Consider the following 23,351-nt stretch of genomic DNA (forward strand, 5'->3'; position numbering starts at 1 on the left):
TCCATTAATATTAACAGATACAACTTTAGAATTTAAGAATGTATTAGGAAATGTTAAAATTAATATTAACTCAGATTAATAAATGAAGTATTTTTATTGTTAGTTCATGTTAACTAATGTTAACAAATGGAACCTTACTGTAAAGCGTGTTACCAGTAACTTTAATTAATATCTATCTATCTATCTATCTATGTATCTATGTATCTATCTATCTATCTATCCATCCCCAATTTGGACTAAGACTTTTAGACTCCCATAGCATTTAATAAAATAAAATGTAGTTAAATTTAATTTCAAAATTAAATCTCAAATATAGATGTTGTTTAAAAAAGATCAGGTGGAAAGGTGATCATCATAATCAAATTAATGGTTAATATTTATAAAATTTTCCCTAGAAAATAAAAATAATAAAAGAAAATGTTTCATTAAAAAAAACCCAGTCATTTCAGTTGTTTTCAAAGAAGTTTATTGAAATAAATATTTTTAAACTTTATAAATTCAACCGTTTATAATGCTAGCACACAATCAAGACTTTCTGGAGTCTGTCCGATCTCGTCAGCTCATTTCAACATGATTCCAGACCTCAGTAACGTAACAGCAGTGTCCAGTGTCACATGTCCATCCTTCCACACGCTGGAAGAACGTGAAATGACTCTCAGTGAGCTGGAAGTACAGTGCTTCAGTCGACACATTCTGTGAAAGAGCCGCAGAAGATTCGCAGTGCAGCATGCAGATAAAATGTGCACAAGTTCAATCTGTCTTTGTTATCACCTTTATATATATATATTATATAATAACTGATATACTTACATCATTATTAACAGAGATATTCACATGTTTATTTAAAAAAAGAAAGAAAAAAGGTCAAACATATTTATTTTCCTCTACAGTATTTCTCTTTTTTATTTATTTTCTGCATTTCGAAGCATGCCAAGGAAATGCGATTCTGCATAGTGTCGGCTATAGGGATGCCAAGAATTCATTTCTTTACAAGACTTCCTTATGTACAGCAAAATCGGGAAGGAGAAAAATAGCAATCCAGTGTAAACGAATGAGCAAAATAAATTAAAACCCAACAGATTGAAAAACACGTATATACAAGATTCATGATTGGAAACTGACGCACTGGTAAAGCCTGTTTAATAGTATAATCGCATGGATTTGGGTGCGTTTGGCCGGTTTTATGTGATCTGTGTCTAAAGTTGATGGCATAAATGCCCTTGGCTTCAAATCCCTGTAAATAGATGTAAAGAGAGCAGAGATCCTCCTCTTCAGTAAGAGAGATGGTGTAAAGTGCACAGCGGTTCACCGAGCGTCAGGAGAAAAACACACACTGCACACACAAAACCCATTCAGCAGGACAGATCATCATCCAGTGATGTGGAGAATAATCACAGAATCAAACACAATAATCTTGTTATATAACCTCCATTAATTACTGTCGGAGCATTAGGACAATGAAGCCGTGTTTTGTGAATCGAGCAGGCTGCATTTCTGCGCTCACAGCCACCTGACACAGATTAAGAGCAAACCTGGATTACTAGCAAACAACCAAAACTAAAACTAAATGACTTCGTGTGTCAGAGACTTTACCAACAAAATACTAGAGCCACGTGAGAGTGAATCTCACAAAAAATCATTTTTGAGAAAATGTCCCGAAAAACTTCCATAATGTAAAAAAAAACCAACAAAACAAATCCCCTGATTATATAAAACAAATCATTTATATAGATAGATAGATAGATATTATTTATTTATTTTAGGATCGGGGATTGTTGTTTTTTTTGGGGGGGGGTCAAAACTAATTAAATATAAATTTACAAATATTTATATTTGTATAAGCAGTATTTGTTTACAAAATTGCAATAATGAACAATGAGAATAATCACTGAGAATAATACAAACTAGAAAAATCCTAAAAATAGATTTTGCCAACTTTATGCCAATATATCTTTTTGTTGCCTTGTTTTTGATATTGGGGTAAAATTTGACCTGATGTGTGTTATTGTGAGATTCACCCGTATATGACGGTAAAAAGACTCGTATACACAGAATTTATAGAGACAATAATGATAATAATAATAACAAACATGAACTACATAAACAAGTGCAAACTCCAGCACTAATCATAGTAAACGTGACAATAGTTAATTAATGCAGTAGTGTTGAACAGTTCTTTCACATTGACACAGACACACGTTTGATCAGACGCGGTGAAATCGACCGTCCTTATGTTCAGTTTACCAGTTGAATTCAAATTAGATATAATATTTGGTATCAACAAAACATAAATCACAATTAAAATCCTCTAAATTCAAGCCTAGAGGCAGAACGATACAATCGTGGTCATGATTCACGTACGGATGCTGATGCACAACACGTTCTCATGCTAATATGTCTTCCTTCCTCAAGAATGCTTATATTAAATATTATAGTCATTTAAATATAATAATGGTAAGTCTGATATAAAATAAATGGCTAAATATTAAAAGTGTTTATTATCGCATGCTTAAGAGCTTATATAAAGTTTATTTTTTCATTGGTCCACAAATCAATGGAAAAACCAAAACCAATTCATTTTCAAGTTCAAGAGCTCATAAATGTACCAAATGATAATTAATAATCACGTGACTGTGGCTGCAGGCCGTAAACACCACAGACGATGAGGAAAAACCAACGAAAAACATTTGGTCCAACCCAATCTTCAATATTTGGTTTCGTTTGTGGTTTAAAGGATTCGGTATTGCTAAAGCTAGTGTGTTCTAACTACAAAAATCACATCGGGTGGAAAGAAAAAGCTGAAAAACAAACGAACGGAAGCCAAGCGGGACGTGACGCGCGATCAACTCTTTGCATATTGTTCATCCAGTGTCACAACACATGATATGCTTCATCAGTAACGGCATAGCTTTAAACACCCGCCAATCGCCTCGTCCAGCCAATCCAGTGTGCTTGGGCGGGGCCTAAGGCTCCGCCTCCTTCATCGACGCACAGGAAATGAAGGCAATGACAGGACAGACACACAGAACACATCTGGTTATTATTATTAGAAGGGTTTTCTTCTGTTAGGCCAGCTAACACTAACGAGTTCAGTCAGTTTTGGAAGCGCCGCAGACGTGAAGTTAAAGATCGAGAGAGTCTGGAAAATTCAGTGCAAGACATAATGGCTACTTGAAATTAGTAAGAATCATCATTATTCGTTTAGGGATATCCAATACTGGATGACAGCAGTAAAGACGAGTAAACCGCCTCCAGTGAATCTCTGAACCTCCGCAGTGCAAAACCAGAGCCAGGTTTTGGTCCGGTTTGTTCTCCTCTGGTCTGGCGGTGGTCTCTCTAGCTCCCGGGGTCTGAGCCGTGTTTCTGTGGCGTCTGTGAGCTCAGCGACGTGTGTGGCTCCTGTAGGGAGAAGCGCCGGTGGATGTCGGGGTCGGGCTCCAGCTCCAGTCGGGCCCCGAGGCTGGAGAATCCGGGTCGAGGAGCGGCGCTGACCGCTGGATGGAGCTCCGCGGAGCTGCTGAGAAACTCACAGGACTGGAGGAGAAAACAGAGCAGTGTTCATACATTAGCATCACAACTATAGTAGTACTATTAGCTGTTCAGCCAAAACTTTCAATAGAATCAAAGAGAAAAAAAAAAAAAATATTAATATAAATTACATAAAATGTTTGAATATTTTAGAATATTTATAATACTATGTATATTTTAATTATAGATTAATTTAATATGAAACATAACATTTATAATTTAATATGAAATAATATTATATTACACTTTTATATTTTGCACAAACACAGTTATAAAATGCAATAAATAAAAAATATTAAATCTAAATTATATAGAAATTAATTTAATTATTTAGAAATTAGTTTATTTCAAAAATGTATTCAAGGGCTTTATTAGGCGGTAGCAGCTCCTGATGGATTAAATGAAAAGAAAACTGAGTAGTAAACTATATATATATATATATATATATATATATATATATGTATATGTATATGTATATACATATATATATATATATATATATATATATATATATATATATATAGTATTTGTGTGTCTTAATAATTTAAAATTATTATATTACTATATATTTTATTTTTTTATTATAAACATATATTATAATGCATATATTATACAGACATACATTAATTAATGTAATGCAAATATATATATATATATATATATATATGCATTAATTAATTAATAATAATTTGGCCATGAGATGGTAGCACCTCCTGATGGACTGAATAGAATGACGTAAAACTGTGACTAGTAAACTGTTTAGAAGTAAAATAATGTACGATATATACAGTACATTACATATACAATGTACACTATATACAGTAAATTGATCAAGCGTGGTGTCGGCAGTAACTATGATCATGTGTTACCTGTGAGAGAGAAGCTGGTGTTTTGGACTCCAGCGGCGTGACGGGCTGCACGAGGATCTCGGGGAACATGGACACCTGCGGCGGGGAGGAAACGCTGCTGTAGGACGGAGGAACCAGCATCATCTGCCTCTGCAGGAGCTGCATGATCGCGCCGATATCCGTCGACATGCGACTCTCCAGTCTAAACACACACACACACACGGATTATTCAGAAAACAGTTAAGTGCACAGTTAGATTTACAATGCAATTCATTCCTCTACTCATAGGTGGCGCTGTCGGGCTGTTAATGCAACTCCATTGTAAGCTTGTGAGTCTGGTTTTAGTGAGTCAGCTGGTTCAGACAGCAGGTTGAGTGGACACAGGTGTTCTGACTGCAGTAAGCTGAGACCTGTTGAGCTGTTTCTGCAGCAGCTCCAGTCTGCTCTCCATCTGGTTGCGCTGCTGGCGGCTGATGCTGCGCAGGGGGGTGCTGGGATGCGGCGAGGGCGACGGGAGATTGCAGCGGGGCACCTCCTGATACTGCCTCCCCCGACTGTCACCCCAAAAACTGAAGATATTAGACACACCTGAGAATGCACCTGAGGCACACACAACACACACACATTACTACCACATACAGCATGATTTATAACATTTATATTTCTAAGTACTTTTGTTTAAATAATATGAATATTAATTCATAGTATTACCATAATTTTGTAATTTTTTTATTTGATGATTGTTTCACTTATTATTATTATTATTATTTTATATATTTTATTTAATTTTTTATTTTAGTTATATTATATTATATTATATTATATTATATATTTTGTTTGTTTGATTGCATGTTGTGTTGCCCTTTGCTTTTATATATATTTATATATGAGTATTTTATTTCGAAAAATATAGTTAATCAAAATGCATAAAAACCTATTATGTCAATCAAATCTTGGTAAAAATATAATAAACTAAAGTTGTAGTAAGTGGTGATCACATCAAAAACAAAAGGCTCAGGTCTTTGATATAATGTGTTTTTATAAAATGCAAATAAAAATCCTATATTCAACATTATACTGTTAACAGTTTTAATATAGTATTATATAAAATTATATAAAAAATAATATTTTCATAATATTGTGTATGTTATAATATGAAAATATTATTTTTTATATAATATAATATAATATTATTTTATATATGCTATACAACTTTATATATTTATTATAAAATTTAATTCTGAATATTTCTAATATTATTATTTCAATGATCTTTTTTAATTCTTTTTTTTTTTTTTAATACTATGGAAGTTTACTGTTGTCATTCTGTCACCTGATAGGGCGTTGCACGTGTTTCCTGTTTTGGGATCGCCCTCTCCCTCAGTCACATCCATGAGTGTGGTAGGAGGGGTGGGGCATGTGTTCACAGGCTCCTCCCCCTCATCACCACTGGAGTGGGAGGAGATAGAATTGCGAGGCTCCTCCCACCCCGGTTTGAGTTCGTTCTTGTTACAGGCTGCTTGTTTTCTGCCTCTCCGGACGGGTTTCTGATTCTTCTTGATCTCTCCAGCATCGGCATCATCTGGAGAAACAAACATGGACATGCAAAACAGCTCCACATCCTGTATCATCTGTAAATAGTGTGTTTCAGAATATTAAATGACGGAATCAACTATAATAAATCCAGACTGAACATCAATTATCAGGAAAAACCTTTTTCTGTCCGTCGTCGGAATGAAAGTTTTCTCCTCCGCAGTTTGTTGAATCCGACGCAGTCTGAATCATCGCTGCTGGGAGATCCGGGAATCATGTTTGTCTGTAAGGGAACATGCACACCTCGATGAATTCTGTGTATTTGCTCCATTCAATTGAAAGATTATGTGTATCTCACATATCTGTATCTGTCTTACAGACAGAACTTTTGGAAAAGCTAGGGAGAAGCTAGGACTCTTACAAGGGTTAAGATTGTTTGAAGGATGACATGCTAACATCGCTGCTGTAGAACTGCTACGCTGCTACCTTCAATAAATTCTTCTCCCCATAAGAACTTTGGTCAAGCTTACTTATTTTACGTGTTAGAGACATCTAGTACATTGGCGAGCCACCCAAACCACTGCTCGGCCAAATACAGCACAATCAAACATGGAAGCGTGACTCACGTCTCTGAGGTTAAAGGTGATCTCCAGGTTGCTCCAGAAGTGGTCAGAGAACTCCGGGTACATATCCAGCACCTCCAGCACATCTTCTCTGTGGATCTTATGGAGGTCGCAGTACGTCAGCGCCCTCACGTCTGCGTTAGATTTGCCGGGCCGTGCGTACAGGTTGATGGGCTCACCGAATATATCATTCTTCCCTAGGAAGCACACAATATCACCGTCAGACACATCCACAAACAATCAGACTGACAGAGATGTGTACATTTATTCTTTCATATTTTATAATTTAGTGTGCAGGAAGAATATTCCCTACATTTTGGTCTAATTGTAGCTGGAAGCCCTTCTAGTAAATGTAAACACTGCAATTAAATTTGGCTGATTAACCCTTTTTTATCCCATAATATTTTACTTCTACATTACAGTGAAAGCAACATGCTGCTTAGAATTTAGTTGATCCTTAATGCACTTACAGTTTTATTTATCTATTTTTGTGCATTTTAATACTTTGCTTTTTAGTCATTAAATTGAATTCATTCATTAATTCATTCATTCAACTGTGATTTATTTATTTATAATTAATTTTTTATGATATATACAGGACAGGAAAACAGTGTACCTGCAATTTTGTTTATGCTTATGCATTTTAATGCTTAACTTTTATGCATTAAATTATTTGTTTATATATATTTGTTTTAATCATTACCTACTTTTTAATTTTTTTTTAAACGTAATAATTTATTTTATGATTTTTTTAATGATACACATAGGACATGAAAAACAAACAAACAATTTAATACATACTATAAACTAAATAAATACTATAAATAAATCAAATAAATGACATATGTTGGTTTTGCCCCCCCCCCCATTTGGAGATTCACAGTCACTAGTCACTGAATGATTTCAATGAACAGCAGTGATGTTCTGCAAAACATCTGCTTTTGTTTTGCAACAAGAAGAAATGCAGTCATGCAGGAAAGTCATGAGGGTGAGTAAATGATTTTTGGGTAAATTATTCCTTGAAGTGTGTGCATTCAGAGTCACACAGTTTTACAGATGACATCCTGTAGGTGGCACTGCAGGATAAACAGAATCTGTCAAGCTGACCCTACAGTACAAACTAACTGTGGATATTAGCGATGCGCGGATGAGCTCAAACGTCACCCGAATCCGCTGCTTCAAATAAATTATCCGCCCGCCCACACCTATATTTTTCTCTGATTTAGATAACCGACCCGACCCGCACCCGATCGTCACATTACAATGATTCTAATTAGACTAATTCTTAGTTTTGCACGATGATATGATGAATGGATGGTTCATTTTTAACAGCAGATTCAGTGATGTGAGAGCTGATCTGTGCACCAATTTCCACGCCCATCGGCACTGTTTTGGAATTGTGCTCTCGCAATAATTTGCCCTTTTTAGTAAAACTGGCCCTTAATATCTTAAGTCATTTTACTTAAGTAAATGCATCTTAATTCAAGAATCTGTAGATATTTATACTAGAAAACAAGACAAAAGTACTAAGGTAGAAAATCATTATTTGCAGTGCAGTACAATTTTAACGACAAAAGACGGTTTGCGCTGGCACAAGCTGTTAGTAAAACTGGCCCTAAATGTTTTATGTATTATAAAAGACCCTGGAGGATCTTTTGAAACGGCCTACCTAAGATAGCCACCACAACATCACCACGTAAGATCTCGATGGAGCCGCGGGAGATGAAGTAGAGCGCGGTCAGGACGTCTCCGGCGTGCACCAGTGTGTCTCCCGGCGGGGCGTGTGTGGTCTTGAACTTCATGGCCAGCGCTCGCAGACACCCTTTACTGGAGCCCTTGAACGCTTTACAGTTCTGCAGGAGAGTCCGGTTCAGATGCAGACAGATATCAGCCTGCAGACACTCTGGGAAACCCTTCAGCACCTGAAAGAGCACAGAAACACAACTATTAAATGATGAAAAGAATAGATTTTTTCTGTAATCTACACTCCTTTCTAAAGTTTGGGGTCTGTAAGATATTTTGGTAACACTTTACAATAAGGTTCATTAGTTAACATGAACTAAGAATGAACTATACTTCTACAACATTAGTAAACGCTAATTTCAACATTTACTAATGCATTATTAAAATCAAACGTTGTGCTTGTTAACATTAGTTAATGCACTCTGAATTAACGTGAACTAACAGTGAACTACTGTATTTTCATTAACAAAGATTAATAAATAGTGTAATAAATGCATTGTTCTATGCTAGTTAATACATTTACTAACATTAACTAATGGAGCCTTATAGTAAAATGGACCGATTTTTTAATGTTTTTGAAAGTCTCTTCTGCTCACGCATTTATTTGATCAAAAATGCAGTAAAATTGTGAAATATTATTACAATTTCAAATAGCTGTCTTCTATGTGAATATCAGTTAAACTGTAATTTATTTCTGTGAATTTTCAGCATCATTACTCCAGTCTTCAGTGTCTTCAGAAATCATTCTAAGATGTTGATCTGCTGCTCAAGAAACATTTCTGATTATTATCAATGTCGAAAACAGTGGTGATGTTAAATATTTTAGTGAAAACTGTGATACATTTTATTTTTCAGGATTCACAGATGAATAGAAAGTTCACAAGAACAGCATTTATTTGAAATTCTTTGTAACATTATAAATGTCTTTACTGTCACTTTTGATTAATTTAATGCGTCCTCGCTGAATAAAAGTATGACTCTTAAAGTAGTATTTAATATTTATACTCATTATTAATGATTACGAATCATTAGTGTTTTATTGTACTCTGATTCGATTATGCCATTTGCAAAGCTTCATGGGATCTGCAGTCTCATAAGACATATCATGTACAAAAAAATCATAAAATCGCCGTCTTTAAATCAACGTTTTAATGTTTCAGAGCTCAGTGGTTCAGTAAAGAATTTTTTTTGAAAAATTGATGAAAAAATTATGGTCCACCTCATTTCACTCAGCAGCACAGCAATCATACCGGCTCTGACTGTCCAATCAGAACGCTCCACTGCTCCTTAATGAGAGGAGCCGGCGGCCGGAGGTGGACGCTCATTTGTTTTCTTTACTTGAATGCATAATCTCGTTAAACTCTGCGTTTGGGCTGGTAATAGTAGAGGATGTGCTGGTGAGGACAGCTGCTAAATGAACTCATTATTTATTATACACATTCATGTAATCCAGCTCACAAATCACTTTAAAGGTAATGCAAGTAAGTTTGTTAGTGATGAAGGAATAGTTCACCCAAAAATGACTCATAAGATGTAGATGAGTATGTTTCTTCATAAGATCTGAAGAAATGTAGAAACAGCTGATAAAAGCATCACAAGTAATCCACACCACTCCAGTCCATCAGTTAACATCTTGAGAAGACAAAAGCTGAAACAAATCCATCATTAAGACGTTTTTAACAACTAAAATATGAATCTATAATAACGCTTCCTCCAGTGAAAAAGTAATCTGGTCTGAATCAGGAGAGAAATCTGCACAGATCAAGCAGCGTTTACAAGCCAAAACAGCTCTAAACAAATATGTGGCTGGATTTTGATGTGAAAGACAACAGGAGATGGACTTTTTCACTGACTTCTTCAGTGTTATTATGGATTATGGACTAATATTTTAGTGAAAGCAATAGTTTGAAGTTACACACATCTTGATGATGGGTTTGTCTCAGCTTTTGTATTCTCAAGATGTTAACTGATGGACTGGAGTGGTGTGGTTTGGACTCTCATTCTGACGGCACCCATTCACTGCAGAGCATCCATTGCTGAGACAGTGATTTCTCTGTAAGGTGATGTAAGGCAGCAGGAGGACTCACGGCGTTCATGTCGATGCCGTTGGTGTAGGACCAGGCGTGTTGGAAATATTCCTCCAGTCTCTGGCGCAGCGGGTTGGGAATCTGATGGAAGCGGATGAACTCTCTCACCCGCAGCATCTGAGTGTGATAACGAGCCGTTCCGGAGTACAGCCGCTGGATGATGGCTGACACGTTCCCGAAGATACTGGCGTACATGAGCGCTGAACAGGAACAGGAAGGGCAAGGTTAAAAATAGTGTCATGATGAAGCACCTACACAGGTACATGCTTCACACTTTACTGCTGTGACATCTGCTTAGATCAGCACCCATTTCCTTACGGGTCGAGCTGGCGGACAAGACTAGTTTTGCTGTTAATTAGCACATTAATGTACTGTTATAAACATCTCACAGAATAACAACACAATCATGAGCTTAATGATTTTGTTGTAATAAAACAAAGATTATTGGAGTGTTTTACAAGAAAATAATATTTCAGTACTTGAACATTTCATGTTAAATTCAATGTGTTACTTGCTGTTACTTTCAATTTCTGTGAAAATTGTTTCTACACTATACAAAAAAAAATATATATACAGTGGGGCAAAAAAGTATTTAGTCAGCCACCAATTGTGCAAGTTCTCCCACTTAACAAGATGAGAGAGGCCTGTAATTTTCATCATAGGTATACCTCAACTATGAGAGACAAAATGAGAAAAAAAAAATCCAGAAAATCACATTGTAGGATTTTTAAAGAATTTATTTGCAAATTATGGTGGAAAATAAGTATTTGGTCAATAACACAATTTAATCTCAATACTTTGTTAAATACCCTTTGTTGGCAATGACAGAGGTCAAACGTTTTCTGTAAGTCTTCACACACTGTTGCTGGTATTTTGGCCCATTCCTCCATGCAGATCTCCTCTAGAGCAGTAATGTTTTGGGGCTGTCGCTGGGCAACATGGACTTTCAACTCCTCCAAAGATTTTCGATGGGGTTGAGATCTGGAGACTGGCTAGGCCACTCCAGGACCTTGAAATGCTTCTTACGAAGCCACTCCTTCGCTGTTCGGGCGGTGTGTTTGGGATCATTGTCATGCTGAAAGACCCAGCCACGTTTCATCTTCAATGCCCTTGCTGATGGAAGGAGGTTTTCACTCAAAATCTCACGATACATGGCCCCATTCATTCTTTCGTTTACACGGATCAGTCGTCCTGGTCCCTTTGCAGAAAAACAGCCCCAAAGCATGATGTTTCCACCCCCATGCTTCACAGTAGGTATGGTGTTCTTTGGATGCAACTCAGCATTCTTTCTCCTCCAAACACGACAAGTTGAGTTTAACAAAAAGTTATATTTTGGTTTCATCTGATTCTCCCAATCCTCTTCTGGATCATCCAAATGCTCTCTAGCAAACTTCAGACGGGCCGGACATGTACTGGCTTAAGCAGGGGGACACGTCTGGCACTGCAGGATTTGAGTCCCTGGCGGCGCAGTGTGTTACTGATGGTAGCCTTTGTTACTTTGGTCCCAGCTCTCTGCAGGTCATTCACTAGGTCCCCCGTGTGGTTCTGGGATTTTTGCTCACAGTTCTTGTGATCATTTTGACCCCACGGGGTGAGATCTTGCGTGGAGCCCCAGATCGAGGGAGATTATCAGTGGTCTTGTATGTCTTCCATTTTCTAATAATTGCTCCCACAGTTGATTTCTTCACACCAAGCTGCTTACCTATTGCAGATTCAGTCTTCCCAGCCTGGTGCAGGTCTACAATTTTGTTTCTGGTGTCCTTTGACAGCTCTTTGGTCTTAGCCATGGTGGAGTTTGGAGTTGGACTGTTTGAGGTTGTGGACAGGTGTCTTTTATACTGATAACGAGTTCAAACAGATGCCATTAATACAGGTAACGAGTGGAGGACAGAGGAGCCTCTTAAAGAAGAAGTTACAGGTCTGTGAGAGCCAGAAATCTTGCTTGTTTGTAGGTGACCAAATACTTATTTTACAGAGGAATTTACCAATTAATTCTTTAAAAATCCTACAATGTGATTTTCTGGATTTTTTTTCTCATTTTGTGTCTCATAGTTGAGGTATACCTATGATGAAAATTACAGGCCTCTCTCATCTTTTTAAGTGGGAGAACTTGCACAATTGGTGGCTGACTAAATACTTTTTGCCCCACTGTATATATATATATATATATATATATATATATATATATATATATATATATATATATATACATATATACATATATATATATATATTAGGGCTGTCAATCGATTAAAATATTTAATCACAATTAATTGCACATTTTTATTTGTTGTAAATGTACCTTCAATTAATACTTTTCAAGTTTTTAATACTCGAATTAACATGGGCATGGACAAATATGGATGCTTTATGCAAATTTATGTTTATTATTATTGAAACCATAGTCAACATAGAGCATGGAGAGCAGACATGTTTCAAAGGTCATAGATGTTTTTCAAAGAACTTGCTCATGTCTATTAGACACATGAAAAAAGAAATAGCAGGTTCCCATCACTTCTCTTTCTGTGCACCGAGCAATTTACACAAACCTGTTTACATTTTTGCATGACAGGGCAGCTCACTTCTTCTGAACATGCAAAATGCACATTTATTATTAGATTTGTTTGTCTCTCTGTGCCCACATACTGTATTTTGGTGCAGCTAAATTCTCAATAAAACTGTTTTCATTGATATATTCGACTGTTTCTGTTGTCAGACAATGGGATGAATATGAAATAGTGATTGAAACGCGACCCGTTAAGACTAGGCTACATAACCAGCTCTCCTTTCCAAGATGTTAATCTGCACAAAAATCCTGATAATCGAGCCGTCGTCTGATGAAATCAAATACACATAAGATAAAGACAATAGCTGTGCTGTGATTTTGGCTATACTTGCATGTAAAATTAGAGAAGCAACATAATATCTGTGTTTAATTGAAAGCGCTGCTCCTCTCCGCCGCTCGCTGAACAGAAACTGAGCAGACGCACAGAGAGAGAGAGAGAGAGAGAGAGAGAGAGAGCACTTTTCAGGTGCGCTCTTGTCATAAATTACTCTATTAATTTTCCTACTTAATTTTTTAACAAAAAAAATGGTAAAATATCTCTTTAGTCTTAGACCTTTCCAATGATATATGGTTTGTCATGATTAGAGTACGATTTAATTGTAAAATAGTGAAGTAAACAGTTGACAGTTGGGTGGGTGACGGGTGACAGTTAAGAGGTTAAGTTGTAAATAAAACAGATTATTGGAATTTGTTTTACATTAAAAATTCAGTCTTTATACTCCAAAATTTCATATTTAATTCAGTGTTATTTGCCAGTTCTTTGCAATTAATTGTGAAATTTACTAGGAATTTTCAAGTATTGTTTCTATGCTTCAAAAAAATAATAAATAAATAAATATTCAAGAAAACACTATTTCAGTCTTTCTACTAGTGTTATTTTATCATTTAGATACTATTATAGTTTCCATTAATATTTTTAATCTGTTTTTATATTTTCCGTTTTAATTTTAGTTTAATTTTAATATTCTTGTTGTGTTTTTTTTAATCACTTTTAGTAGTTTTTGTTTTGTTTTATGTCTATATATGTGTAGTATTTTATTCATTTTTATTTCAGTTGTAAGGAAATTAAATATGCTTTGGCAATTAGCTGAAATTAAACTTTATTATTATTATTATTTCAGTTGATGTTTATTTCAAGTAACATTTTTTAGTGGTTCAAACTTTGTTTCAGTTTTAATTCAAGTTAACTATAACCCTGCTCTCTACTTCAAAAGTTCATGTTTAATTCACTGTTACTTGCTGTTTCTTTGTAATTAATTGCGAGTGAAAATTGTTCTACATGTTTCTTTCCAGTGTGTATAAATCTCTAGAGCTTCAGTGACAGCCCTGAAGATTTCTCCCTGTATTCATGGTTATATGGCCTCTATAAAAGCGTCTGGATTCAGAGCTTGTGTTTCTGCGGTGGTCACTGACTGATCTCAGAGCAGGTGGGCAGCACTATGAATCACTCTACAAAAGCTGCAAAAATAGCAACAAAGAAGGAGCTGGTGAAGCTCAAACACTAGTTTGAGTTTGATTCTCATGAACCCGATACGGATTAAATGAATACATGTCGAAGAAGTGACACAGAATATCTCCTTCTTTTTTGTTTGTTTATGAAAGAGTGATATATCATAATCTCAAAAAACCTGTCAAACCTGTCATATTTCACCATAAAAATCAAAAGAAAGGAATAAGAAATTGGATTTTGCATAAAGCAAATTAAGCATTTAGATCCAATTTACACAGTGATAAGATTATTTACACTGTGACATGATTTTCATGATAATTAAAAACATTTTAATTATTCATAAAAAAAAAAAAAAAAAATATATATATATATATATTTTTTTTTTTTATTTTTTATTTATTATTTTTTTTTTTTAATTTTTTTTTTTTCCCCCTCGACCAGTTCTTATTAACATAAGACACAAATAAATATTATTTAAACTGTATAGTGGTTAAACTGCATTTAATTTAGGGTTTTAGTAAAGAAAAACACTGTGCTACAGCCAATGTAATGTATTAAAACAATGAAAACCACCATAGGAAATTAAAACAAACAAACTAAATATGTCAAATCAAAATACAGCAAGGACAATTTATGAATTTAAAAAATACTTATCTTTTATTTTACAAATATGTAAAATAAAAGATAAATGCAATAAAATAAAATAAAATCACCTGGACCAGATTTTTTTGAGATTCATTCTAGCACACACACACACACACACACACACACACACACACACACAAAACAGAAACAAAAGCCATTACATGCAGTAAAAACACAGAAGAAAATATGATTAAATGAGGCTTTTTGCAGTCATTCAGCTGTTAAATGGTGAATATTGAGTTTGATCTCTACAGTCTGCTGACTTCAGCTGTTGAAAGTAGTAAATAATCTTGTAGCAGATCGAAGAGGTCATGTTGATCTTCTCCTTTTGAACTTCCGCCCTTTTCCAAAATGTAATTCTGCAGCAGCGATGATAAATGCTTTTACCGGCCATAAAAACGGAAATTACTTCACGGTTATTGAGGTCTAATATATGTGCGGAAGTGATATTAACTTGGCAATTTATCATTAATTGCTGCGATCAGGACCTACAAAAACGAGCTATCAGATTGATTTGTTCACCAAAAATTAAAAGGGAGGACGTTTCATCAGCATGTGATGAGGTTTGATCATAAAGTGCACAATAAAAAGAGCTCCATTATAAACCCGCTTAGAGAACAAACACGCGCATCTCTAATGAAGCTTTAATCTGAACTACAAGACATTCAGGATGAAGGTCAACACTCAGACATGCTTTAATGGCTCAGTTATGCTTGATTTGTTTTCTGCGGATCTATTAAGTTAATTAAAAATAAATTAAAAAAATGAAATGTATACACACAATGTCCCTATTTTATGAAGAATTTTTTCAATGTCTCTGAACAGATTCATAATAAAAAATAATATTCAATATTAAAGTTTATATATTGTAGTTTTAGTAATTGTGTTGTGTTCTGTGTTTTGTCATTATTATGATTAAATATGCATATGTTGTTTTTATTAATTTTACTTATGTTTTAGTTTTAGGAATTTTATTACATTCATTTAAACTAATTAAAAATGAGAAATGTTGGCAACTAGCTGAAATAAATGATTTCTTATGCCTTTTTATTTATTTATTTCATTTAATAATTAACATTTATTTTCAGGGTTTTTTAAGGATTTAGTTTTAAGGGAAATAATTTTGTTGTCAGGTCACTCTGAATTTAAAAAATATATAATTATATGAAATATGTCAATATTTATATATAAAATTTTATAATGTACCTTTTGCTATGTATATAATCACAGAAAGTGTATCTTTAAGAAAATATCAGAAAAAAAAGATAATTTGAAAGAAAAAAATCATGATATTCTTGATTCAAAAATTCATGAAATTTGTAAAATACATTTTTTTTTTAAAAATTTGTTAAACTACATTTTTAGGAGTTTTTGAAACAAAATCAGAAACAAACATGAATACAATCATTGTGTTTCTAACAGCTTTTCAATCTAGATTTTTAAAAATTATTCTATCATCTCAGACCTCCTAACTGACGGCTGACCCTTAGCCAGCGAAACATACTCACATCCAATCAGCATGACGCAGATGGAGAAGATCTTCTCGGAGTTGGTGTTGGGCGACACGTTCCCGAAGCCCACGCTGGTCAGGCTGCTGAAGGTGAAGTATAAAGCGGTCACATATTTGTCCTTGATGCTGGGTCCAGATCCCTTGATGCTGCTGTTGTGTGGTTTGCCCAGATCCACGCCGAGCGCGTGCAGCCAGCCGATGGAGCGGTTCTGCTCCACGTTCCCGATGGCGTACCAGATACAGGCCAGCCAATGAGCGATCAGAGCGAACGTGCACATCAGCAGGAAGAGGACAGCCGCGCCGTACTCAGAGTAACGGTCCAGTTTACGCGCCACTCGCACCAGACGCAGAAGACGCGCCGTCTTGAGCAGCCCGATGAGGGTGGTCTGCTGAGTCGGCTAAAAAAAGACAATAAAACAAACAAAATGACAGATTTATAGCAGGGTTTCTCCTTTTTAAGACCAAGTAAAGACATTTTAAAGGGACAGTTCACTCAAAAAAAACAAAAACATTCTGTCCTCATTTACTCATTCACCCCTTTGACTTCTATAGTATCTTTTTTCATTCTATGGAAGTCAATGCTATCAGCAACTGTTTTGCTACCCACATTCTTCAAAATATATTCCTTTGTGTTTTGCAGAAGAAAGAAATGAATACAGGTTTGGAACAACTTGAGAGTGATGTTAAACAGTAAATGATGACAGGAGATTAACTATGCCTTTAAGGAACACAATGTCTTGTATTAGCAAGTTAGAAACACTATCTAATACTTTTTAATTCATTTTACAAACAAACAAACAAACAATAAATAAATAAAAATACAAAAAATAAAATAGCTCCCAACCACTGCAATATGGAAATAACTTTTACTGTACCTAATGATTACAATGCAAAACAGTGATGTCCTTTGTCAGTGTTTTTGTCTTGTTTTCCAGTGCAAATGTCTAAAGATTCATAAATCAAGATGTATTTACTTGAGAAGCAAGTTGTCTTGTTTTATGTGAAATTGAATAACAAATCAAAATTGCATTAGTTATGAATAAAAAAGAACAAATAATAATATATTATTTCAAAGGGAAACAAGTTTTCATTCCCCAATAACAGACTTTTGTTTATGTTTTAAGCATAAACTTACTTCATTTTGTTCAATGACTTCATATATTAATTTTTCAAGTCAATATATCTTGATATAAGGATGTTCAATTGTGACTCTGGAGCACAAAAGCAGTCATAAGTAGCACAGGTATATTTGTAGCAATAGCCATCAATACATTGCATGGGTCAAGATAATCGATTTTTCTTTTATGAAATCAAAAATCATTAGGATATTAAGTAAAGATCATGTTGATAAAGATCAAAAGATATTTTGTAAATTTCCTACCATAAATATATCAAAACTTAATTTTTGATTAGTAATATGCATTGCTAAGAACTTCACTTGGACAACTTTAAAGGCGATTTTCTCAATATTTTGATATTTTTTTTGCACCCTCAGATTCCAGATTTTCAAATAGTTGTATCTCGGCCAAATATTGTCCGATCATAACAAACCATACATCAATGGAAAGCTTATTTATTCAGATGATGTATATATCTCAATTTAAAGAATTGACCCTTATGACTGGTTTTGTGGTCCATGGTGACAATTAAGAAAAAAACAGAGGAAAATATTCATTTTTTAGCAGTGCATGCAACATTTAATGCCATGACTTTATGAATTTAAGACTTTCTGCTCTGATTTAAGACCTTTATAGATCAGCCAATGGGCCCGGAAAAATGAACTTAATTCAAAGGGAAACGTGTTTTCTTTCATGTTTTAACCATAAACTGATTTCATTTTCTTCAGTTTCTCAGAAAACAACTTCATACATTCATTTTGCATCTCAAGTAAATATATCTTGATTTAACAATGTTAAAAAATTTGTAATGGAAAACAAGACAAAAATCATTTTTAGCAATGCATGCAACATTTAATGCAATGACTTTATGAATTTAAGTGATGATCTTCCTCTGCATTTTTACAAAGATATTTAAATCAAGATGCATTTACTTGAGAAGAAAAATGACAAGTCTTGTTTTATTAAAAAATGATCAACATGACAGGAGTTTAAGAAACTGTATCTTGATTTAAGGATGTTTAGATATTTGTGTTGAAAAGCAAGACAAAATTCGAAATATTCATTATGCAGAGCATGCAACATTTAATGTCATGACTATACATGTAAGACTTTCCGCTCTGATTTAAAACATTTTTAAGGCCTTAATTTGCTGAAACCTTATATATATGTAAACATTTATTCATTTAGCAGACACTTTTATCCAAAGTGTGAAATGAGAATATAAAAAAGGGTAATGGCAAGCAATTTATCATAAGAGCAGACAGCATATGCAGTAGAAAATGGCAAGTTTGAAGTGTAAGATAAATCAGTACAAAAGAGCAGGAGCACAGATAAGAGCTTCAAAGCCTCATTTCCCATGATCCCCCTCACCTCTGCACCCATCTCCTCCCCGGTGCGGTCTATGAGCAGGTCGAAGGGAATGGCGGCCACCATGTCGATGAGGAACCAGCCTTTGAAGTAATGCACGGCGATGCGCAGCGGGTGGCTGACCACCTCGTCGTTGGCGTTGACGTAGGTTGTGCGGAAGTTGATGATGATGTCGATGATGAACATGATGTCCACGATGAGGTCCACCACGTTGAGCGGGCTGCAGGAGTAGCTGCAGTTCTGCCCGGAGCCGTCCTCGTCTCCGTTGAGCAGGAAGGCGGCGGAGTACGGCGTGAGGATGGCCGTGTAGATCACCAGCAGCAGGATGAGCCAGTCCCACACCGCCTTGAACGGGCTGTAGTGCAGCACTGTCCACTTGTGGATGCGCGGCGTCTGGAGCTTGTACTCCGGCAGAACGTCAGCGCCCAGCGACAGCACCTGCAGGGAAGACAGAGAGAAGAGTGGCTGCTTAAACAGGAAGTGTTTACAAAATGGTTCGCTGGATCGCCAATCAGAAGAATGCCAAAGACGGTGAAGAAATATATGCAGTATGTTTTTTTTGCACAAGCCACTGGCATTTGGTATTACCTTGCCATAGTCAGCATTTTCTCCTAATCTAAAAATGAATGAAACAATTCAAAACACAGCAAGGAACTAAAACTAAAGGTTTTGACCAATTCTGGCCAATTTCAATTACAAATAAATGAACAATAATATATTCAATATATTACAAAAACATATGAATGTACATATTACAAAAATTGTTATATAAAATAATTGTTCTAACAAAATGTATAAACAAAATGTTTGTTTTAAATTAAATAAATACATTAAGCTACATTATTACTGATAAAAATATTATTACTATATATATATATATATATATATATATATATATACACACACATATATAGAAATAATAATAATAAAAATGACAAAACTAAAATTACTAAAATTACTACACTTAAAAATGAAAATGAAGACTATTAAAATATAAAAATAAATATAATAGTACTTCAGTGGTACTAAAACAATATTATAAATAGGGGTGTCAACGTTAATGCGTTAACGCATGCGATTAATCAAAAAACATTTACGCGTTAATATTTTTTTTTACGCAGATTAATCGTTTGATAAGGTTTGACTCCGACTTCTTCCCGTCATCGCAGCGTGGAAGGTTATCTATCATTGTGTGATGAGGGTACAGCGAGCCAGTGTTGCCAGGGTAACGGCACAAGTGGGCTATTTTGAAAATACAGTCGGGGGAAAAATGAGAGCGGGTTGCGGTTTTTTGGGCTACTTTTATAATGTACCGCGGCCGCTCAAAGTGTATATAGACAAATAAAAATTAAAATAGATCCTTTTACTAATGTGTATTATACTTGAAATGTATTCCTGGCAACTTAAGAACGGAGAGGCGGTTGTAACATCACAAACAACGTGAGTTTCAGCAGAGCAGCAGAAATAAACATGACAACAGCCACTATAGATTATATAAGATAATAAACACACGATTACGATAGATATGGTCTGTATGTTATTTTCTGGAGTTGAATGTGTGCATCTGAAATGCTAATTTGTGCAAAGATATAAAAGGCTATAAACAGCATATGTTGACAACAGCAAACGACCAAATTCCACATGTGATCGCAAAAGGAAGTTATTACAAACACTCGATGGTGGTTTGAAGTGAGTTCTGAGTAAAAGTGTACTATTAATATCATAAATTGTCTTATGAAGCATGTTAGCTCTAATGCAGCTGCAGAACAGGTCCAATTCTTCTTCATAATGCATTTTGTCATAATACTTCACGTAAGGTCGCAGGAAATGTTTTGTTGTATTTATTTATAAATACTTTTGATAATAGTTGGGTAAATGTATACTGGGATTGAAGCGATGTGGCTTGGTAAACGTTTTATTGCCAGTATAAAGGCTGATAATGGCTGAATAAAAACAAAAGAATAATGATAAAAGAATAATAAGGATTATGTCTCATACCTGGCGGAAGTGTGAAAGCTTCTGTTTCCTTAAACTAGTTTCATGCATTTCTTTTTCAACACATTTACAGGTCAATCCTAGTATTTTAAATTTGCGATTAATCATGATTAATCACAGTCCATGACTAACATTTTTAATCGATTGACAGCACTAATTATAAATAATAGATAACACACACACACATTTAAAAATAGTTCGAAAAATGACACAACACATTTACTAAAACTTTAACATTAAAATAAACACTGAAAATTTAAAAACTAACTCAAAATGTTAATAAAAACTATAATAGTATCTTAATGATACTAAAATAATAACACAATAAACAGAATATACACAAACACACACATGCATTACAAAAATGACAAGACCTTAATGCACACAGCGGAGGTAATACTGTAATAGGAAATATTATTACCAGATTGAGTGTCTAAAGCAGTAACACACTAGTGAGGGAGGGTGAATTGACACAAGTGCACTGTGTTGGTGTGCGAGAGGAGTTGAGCTCTCATGACCTCTGCTGATGGGTTTATATAAAGCACTTGTGCTGCTGTAGGTGAAACTCACTGACGGATGCTTTCTCTGCCATCTACGAGAGTCAAACGCTGTGTTTTGATGCACAAATGAACACTGCTGTGTGTTTATGTTAAAGTAAAGGCCGAAGCTAATGTTCTGAAAGTGTTCAGGCTGTCAGGACATCTATGACAGATGCATCCTGACTGTTTTCACTCCAACACTAAAATCAGCTGTTTTACTGCAATGATTCAGTGCACACAGACAACCAGAATGTGCTCGTTATGCAAAATAACACAACATATACAATAATCGTCCTAATTAATTCACTCTGACAAGAAAGATACTGGAATTAAACAAACACAAACTAACCCGAGATCTCATCAGTCAGTGTCAGATTTCTGAGTGTACAATAATTTCTGTCATGTTCATGCCACATCTCATCTCGTCTGCTGAGCCACACAAATGAAGATTTTCCAGTGTTTTTAAAAGAAGTCTCTTCTGCTCACCAATGCTGCATTTATTTGACCAAAAATACATTAAAAACAGCAAAAATCCTGTGGGAAACACTGTACATAGTATTACTATATATTTTAAGTATACAGTCTTAAGTAATTACCGACCTATATTGAAACTACCTTTCTTATCGAAAATTTTAGAGAAGGTTGTTCTATTACAACTTGCTTCATATTTAGATATGAATGCTGTTATAGATATGTTCCAGTCAGGTTTTAGGTCTCTTCATAGTACAGAATCTGCCCTCCTTAATGTTTTTAATGATATTTTATTGGCAGTTGATTCTGGAAATGTAGACATGCTTTTTTTACTCGATCTCACAGCTGCATTTGATACTGTTGATTAAGGTATTTTATTGCAGCGTTTGGAAGATGTTGGCATTAAGGGTACTGCCTAACACTGGTTTAAATCATATTTAAAGCACAGATCATTTTCAGTTTGCCTTGGAGAATTGTGTTCTACATCAGCTAACAGTGTGCCACAGGGGTCTATACTTGTGCCTATTTTATTTTCAATATATATGGGCCCCTTAGGCTAAATTTTTTGTAAATGCAACATTATGTATCATATATATGCAGATGGCACCCAGCTAAATATTCCAATAGATCCAAAAGGCTCTTAATCCTTTGATGGACTTGTCTAGGTAAGATTAGAGCCTGGTTGGCAAACAATTTTCTTCATCTTAATACTAATAAGACTGAGTGCGTTGTCTTTGGACCCTCCTCTGCTACTAAGGAAATTATAAATAAGTTGGCGTCTATGACGGTAGGTGTTTCAAATCATGTCAAGAATTAGAATTGTCAAGAATGAGAATTCCGAGTATTCATGCATACAGCAATGTGCAGCATACACAGTAACAGTATGCATACGCTGTTCCAATCATATCTGTTCATCTACGTGTGGCCTGTCTGTGCGTCTCAGCTTCCCTCAGATCTCATCATTAATCTCCAGCTGAGGTTCATGTGTCATCTCATGTCTGCTGATAGTTTGAGCAGCGGAGCTCCATGTCGCCCTCGTCTCAGTTGGTTCCACTCGGGCAAACGCAGGGCATCGTGGGGGTCGGCAGGTGTTCTGCGTGCACAGACCGCAGGCGAGAGCAGGTGGCGCTCTGACACACCGCTGCAACAGCACAATCACACAGCTTTTACAGCGGCACACACTGCTGCGTGAGTCATCATGGGAAATGTCCTCCAGCTGCCTGTCTTCACTAGTACACGTCAGCTGCGGTGACGGCCGAAAAGAGCAGAAACGCTCCGAACGCATGACTAACGCTAGTGCTTCCACCAGCACTAACAGACCGTCTGT

At 35.4% G+C, this 23,351-nt stretch overlaps 1 protein-coding gene across 4 annotated transcripts in view; it reads right to left on the reverse strand.

Annotated features, from left to right (window-relative positions):
• Window positions 1-506: 506 nt before the first annotated feature.
• Window positions 507-23,351, reverse strand: part of kcnh2b (potassium voltage-gated channel, subfamily H (eag-related), member 2b) — a 212,431-nt gene continuing 189,586 nt past the window's right edge. For all 4 annotated transcript variants that reach the window (XM_058765580.1, XM_058765578.1, XM_058765579.1 and 1 more), the window contains 10 exons: window positions 19,023-19,457; window positions 16,532-16,931; window positions 10,363-10,562; window positions 8,202-8,454; window positions 6,536-6,729; window positions 6,090-6,192; window positions 5,710-5,958; window positions 4,787-4,976; window positions 4,398-4,578; window positions 507-3,534 (listed from right to left, as the gene is read on the reverse strand). In XM_058765580.1, coding sequence (XP_058621563.1) covers window positions 3,337-3,534; window positions 4,398-4,578; window positions 4,787-4,976; window positions 5,710-5,958; window positions 6,090-6,192; window positions 6,536-6,729; window positions 8,202-8,454; window positions 10,363-10,562; window positions 16,532-16,931; window positions 19,023-19,457 — 2,403 coding nt within the window. In that variant the 3' untranslated portion in view covers window positions 507-3,336. The remainder of the gene's footprint in view (window positions 3,535-4,397; window positions 4,579-4,786; window positions 4,977-5,709; window positions 5,959-6,089; window positions 6,193-6,535; window positions 6,730-8,201; window positions 8,455-10,362; window positions 10,563-16,531; window positions 16,932-19,022; window positions 19,458-23,351) is intronic.

The sequence above is a fragment of the Onychostoma macrolepis genome, chromosome 24, assembly GCF_012432095.1.
Source record: "Onychostoma macrolepis isolate SWU-2019 chromosome 24, ASM1243209v1, whole genome shotgun sequence".
NCBI classification, from domain to species: Eukaryota; Metazoa; Chordata; class Actinopteri; order Cypriniformes; family Cyprinidae; genus Onychostoma; species Onychostoma macrolepis.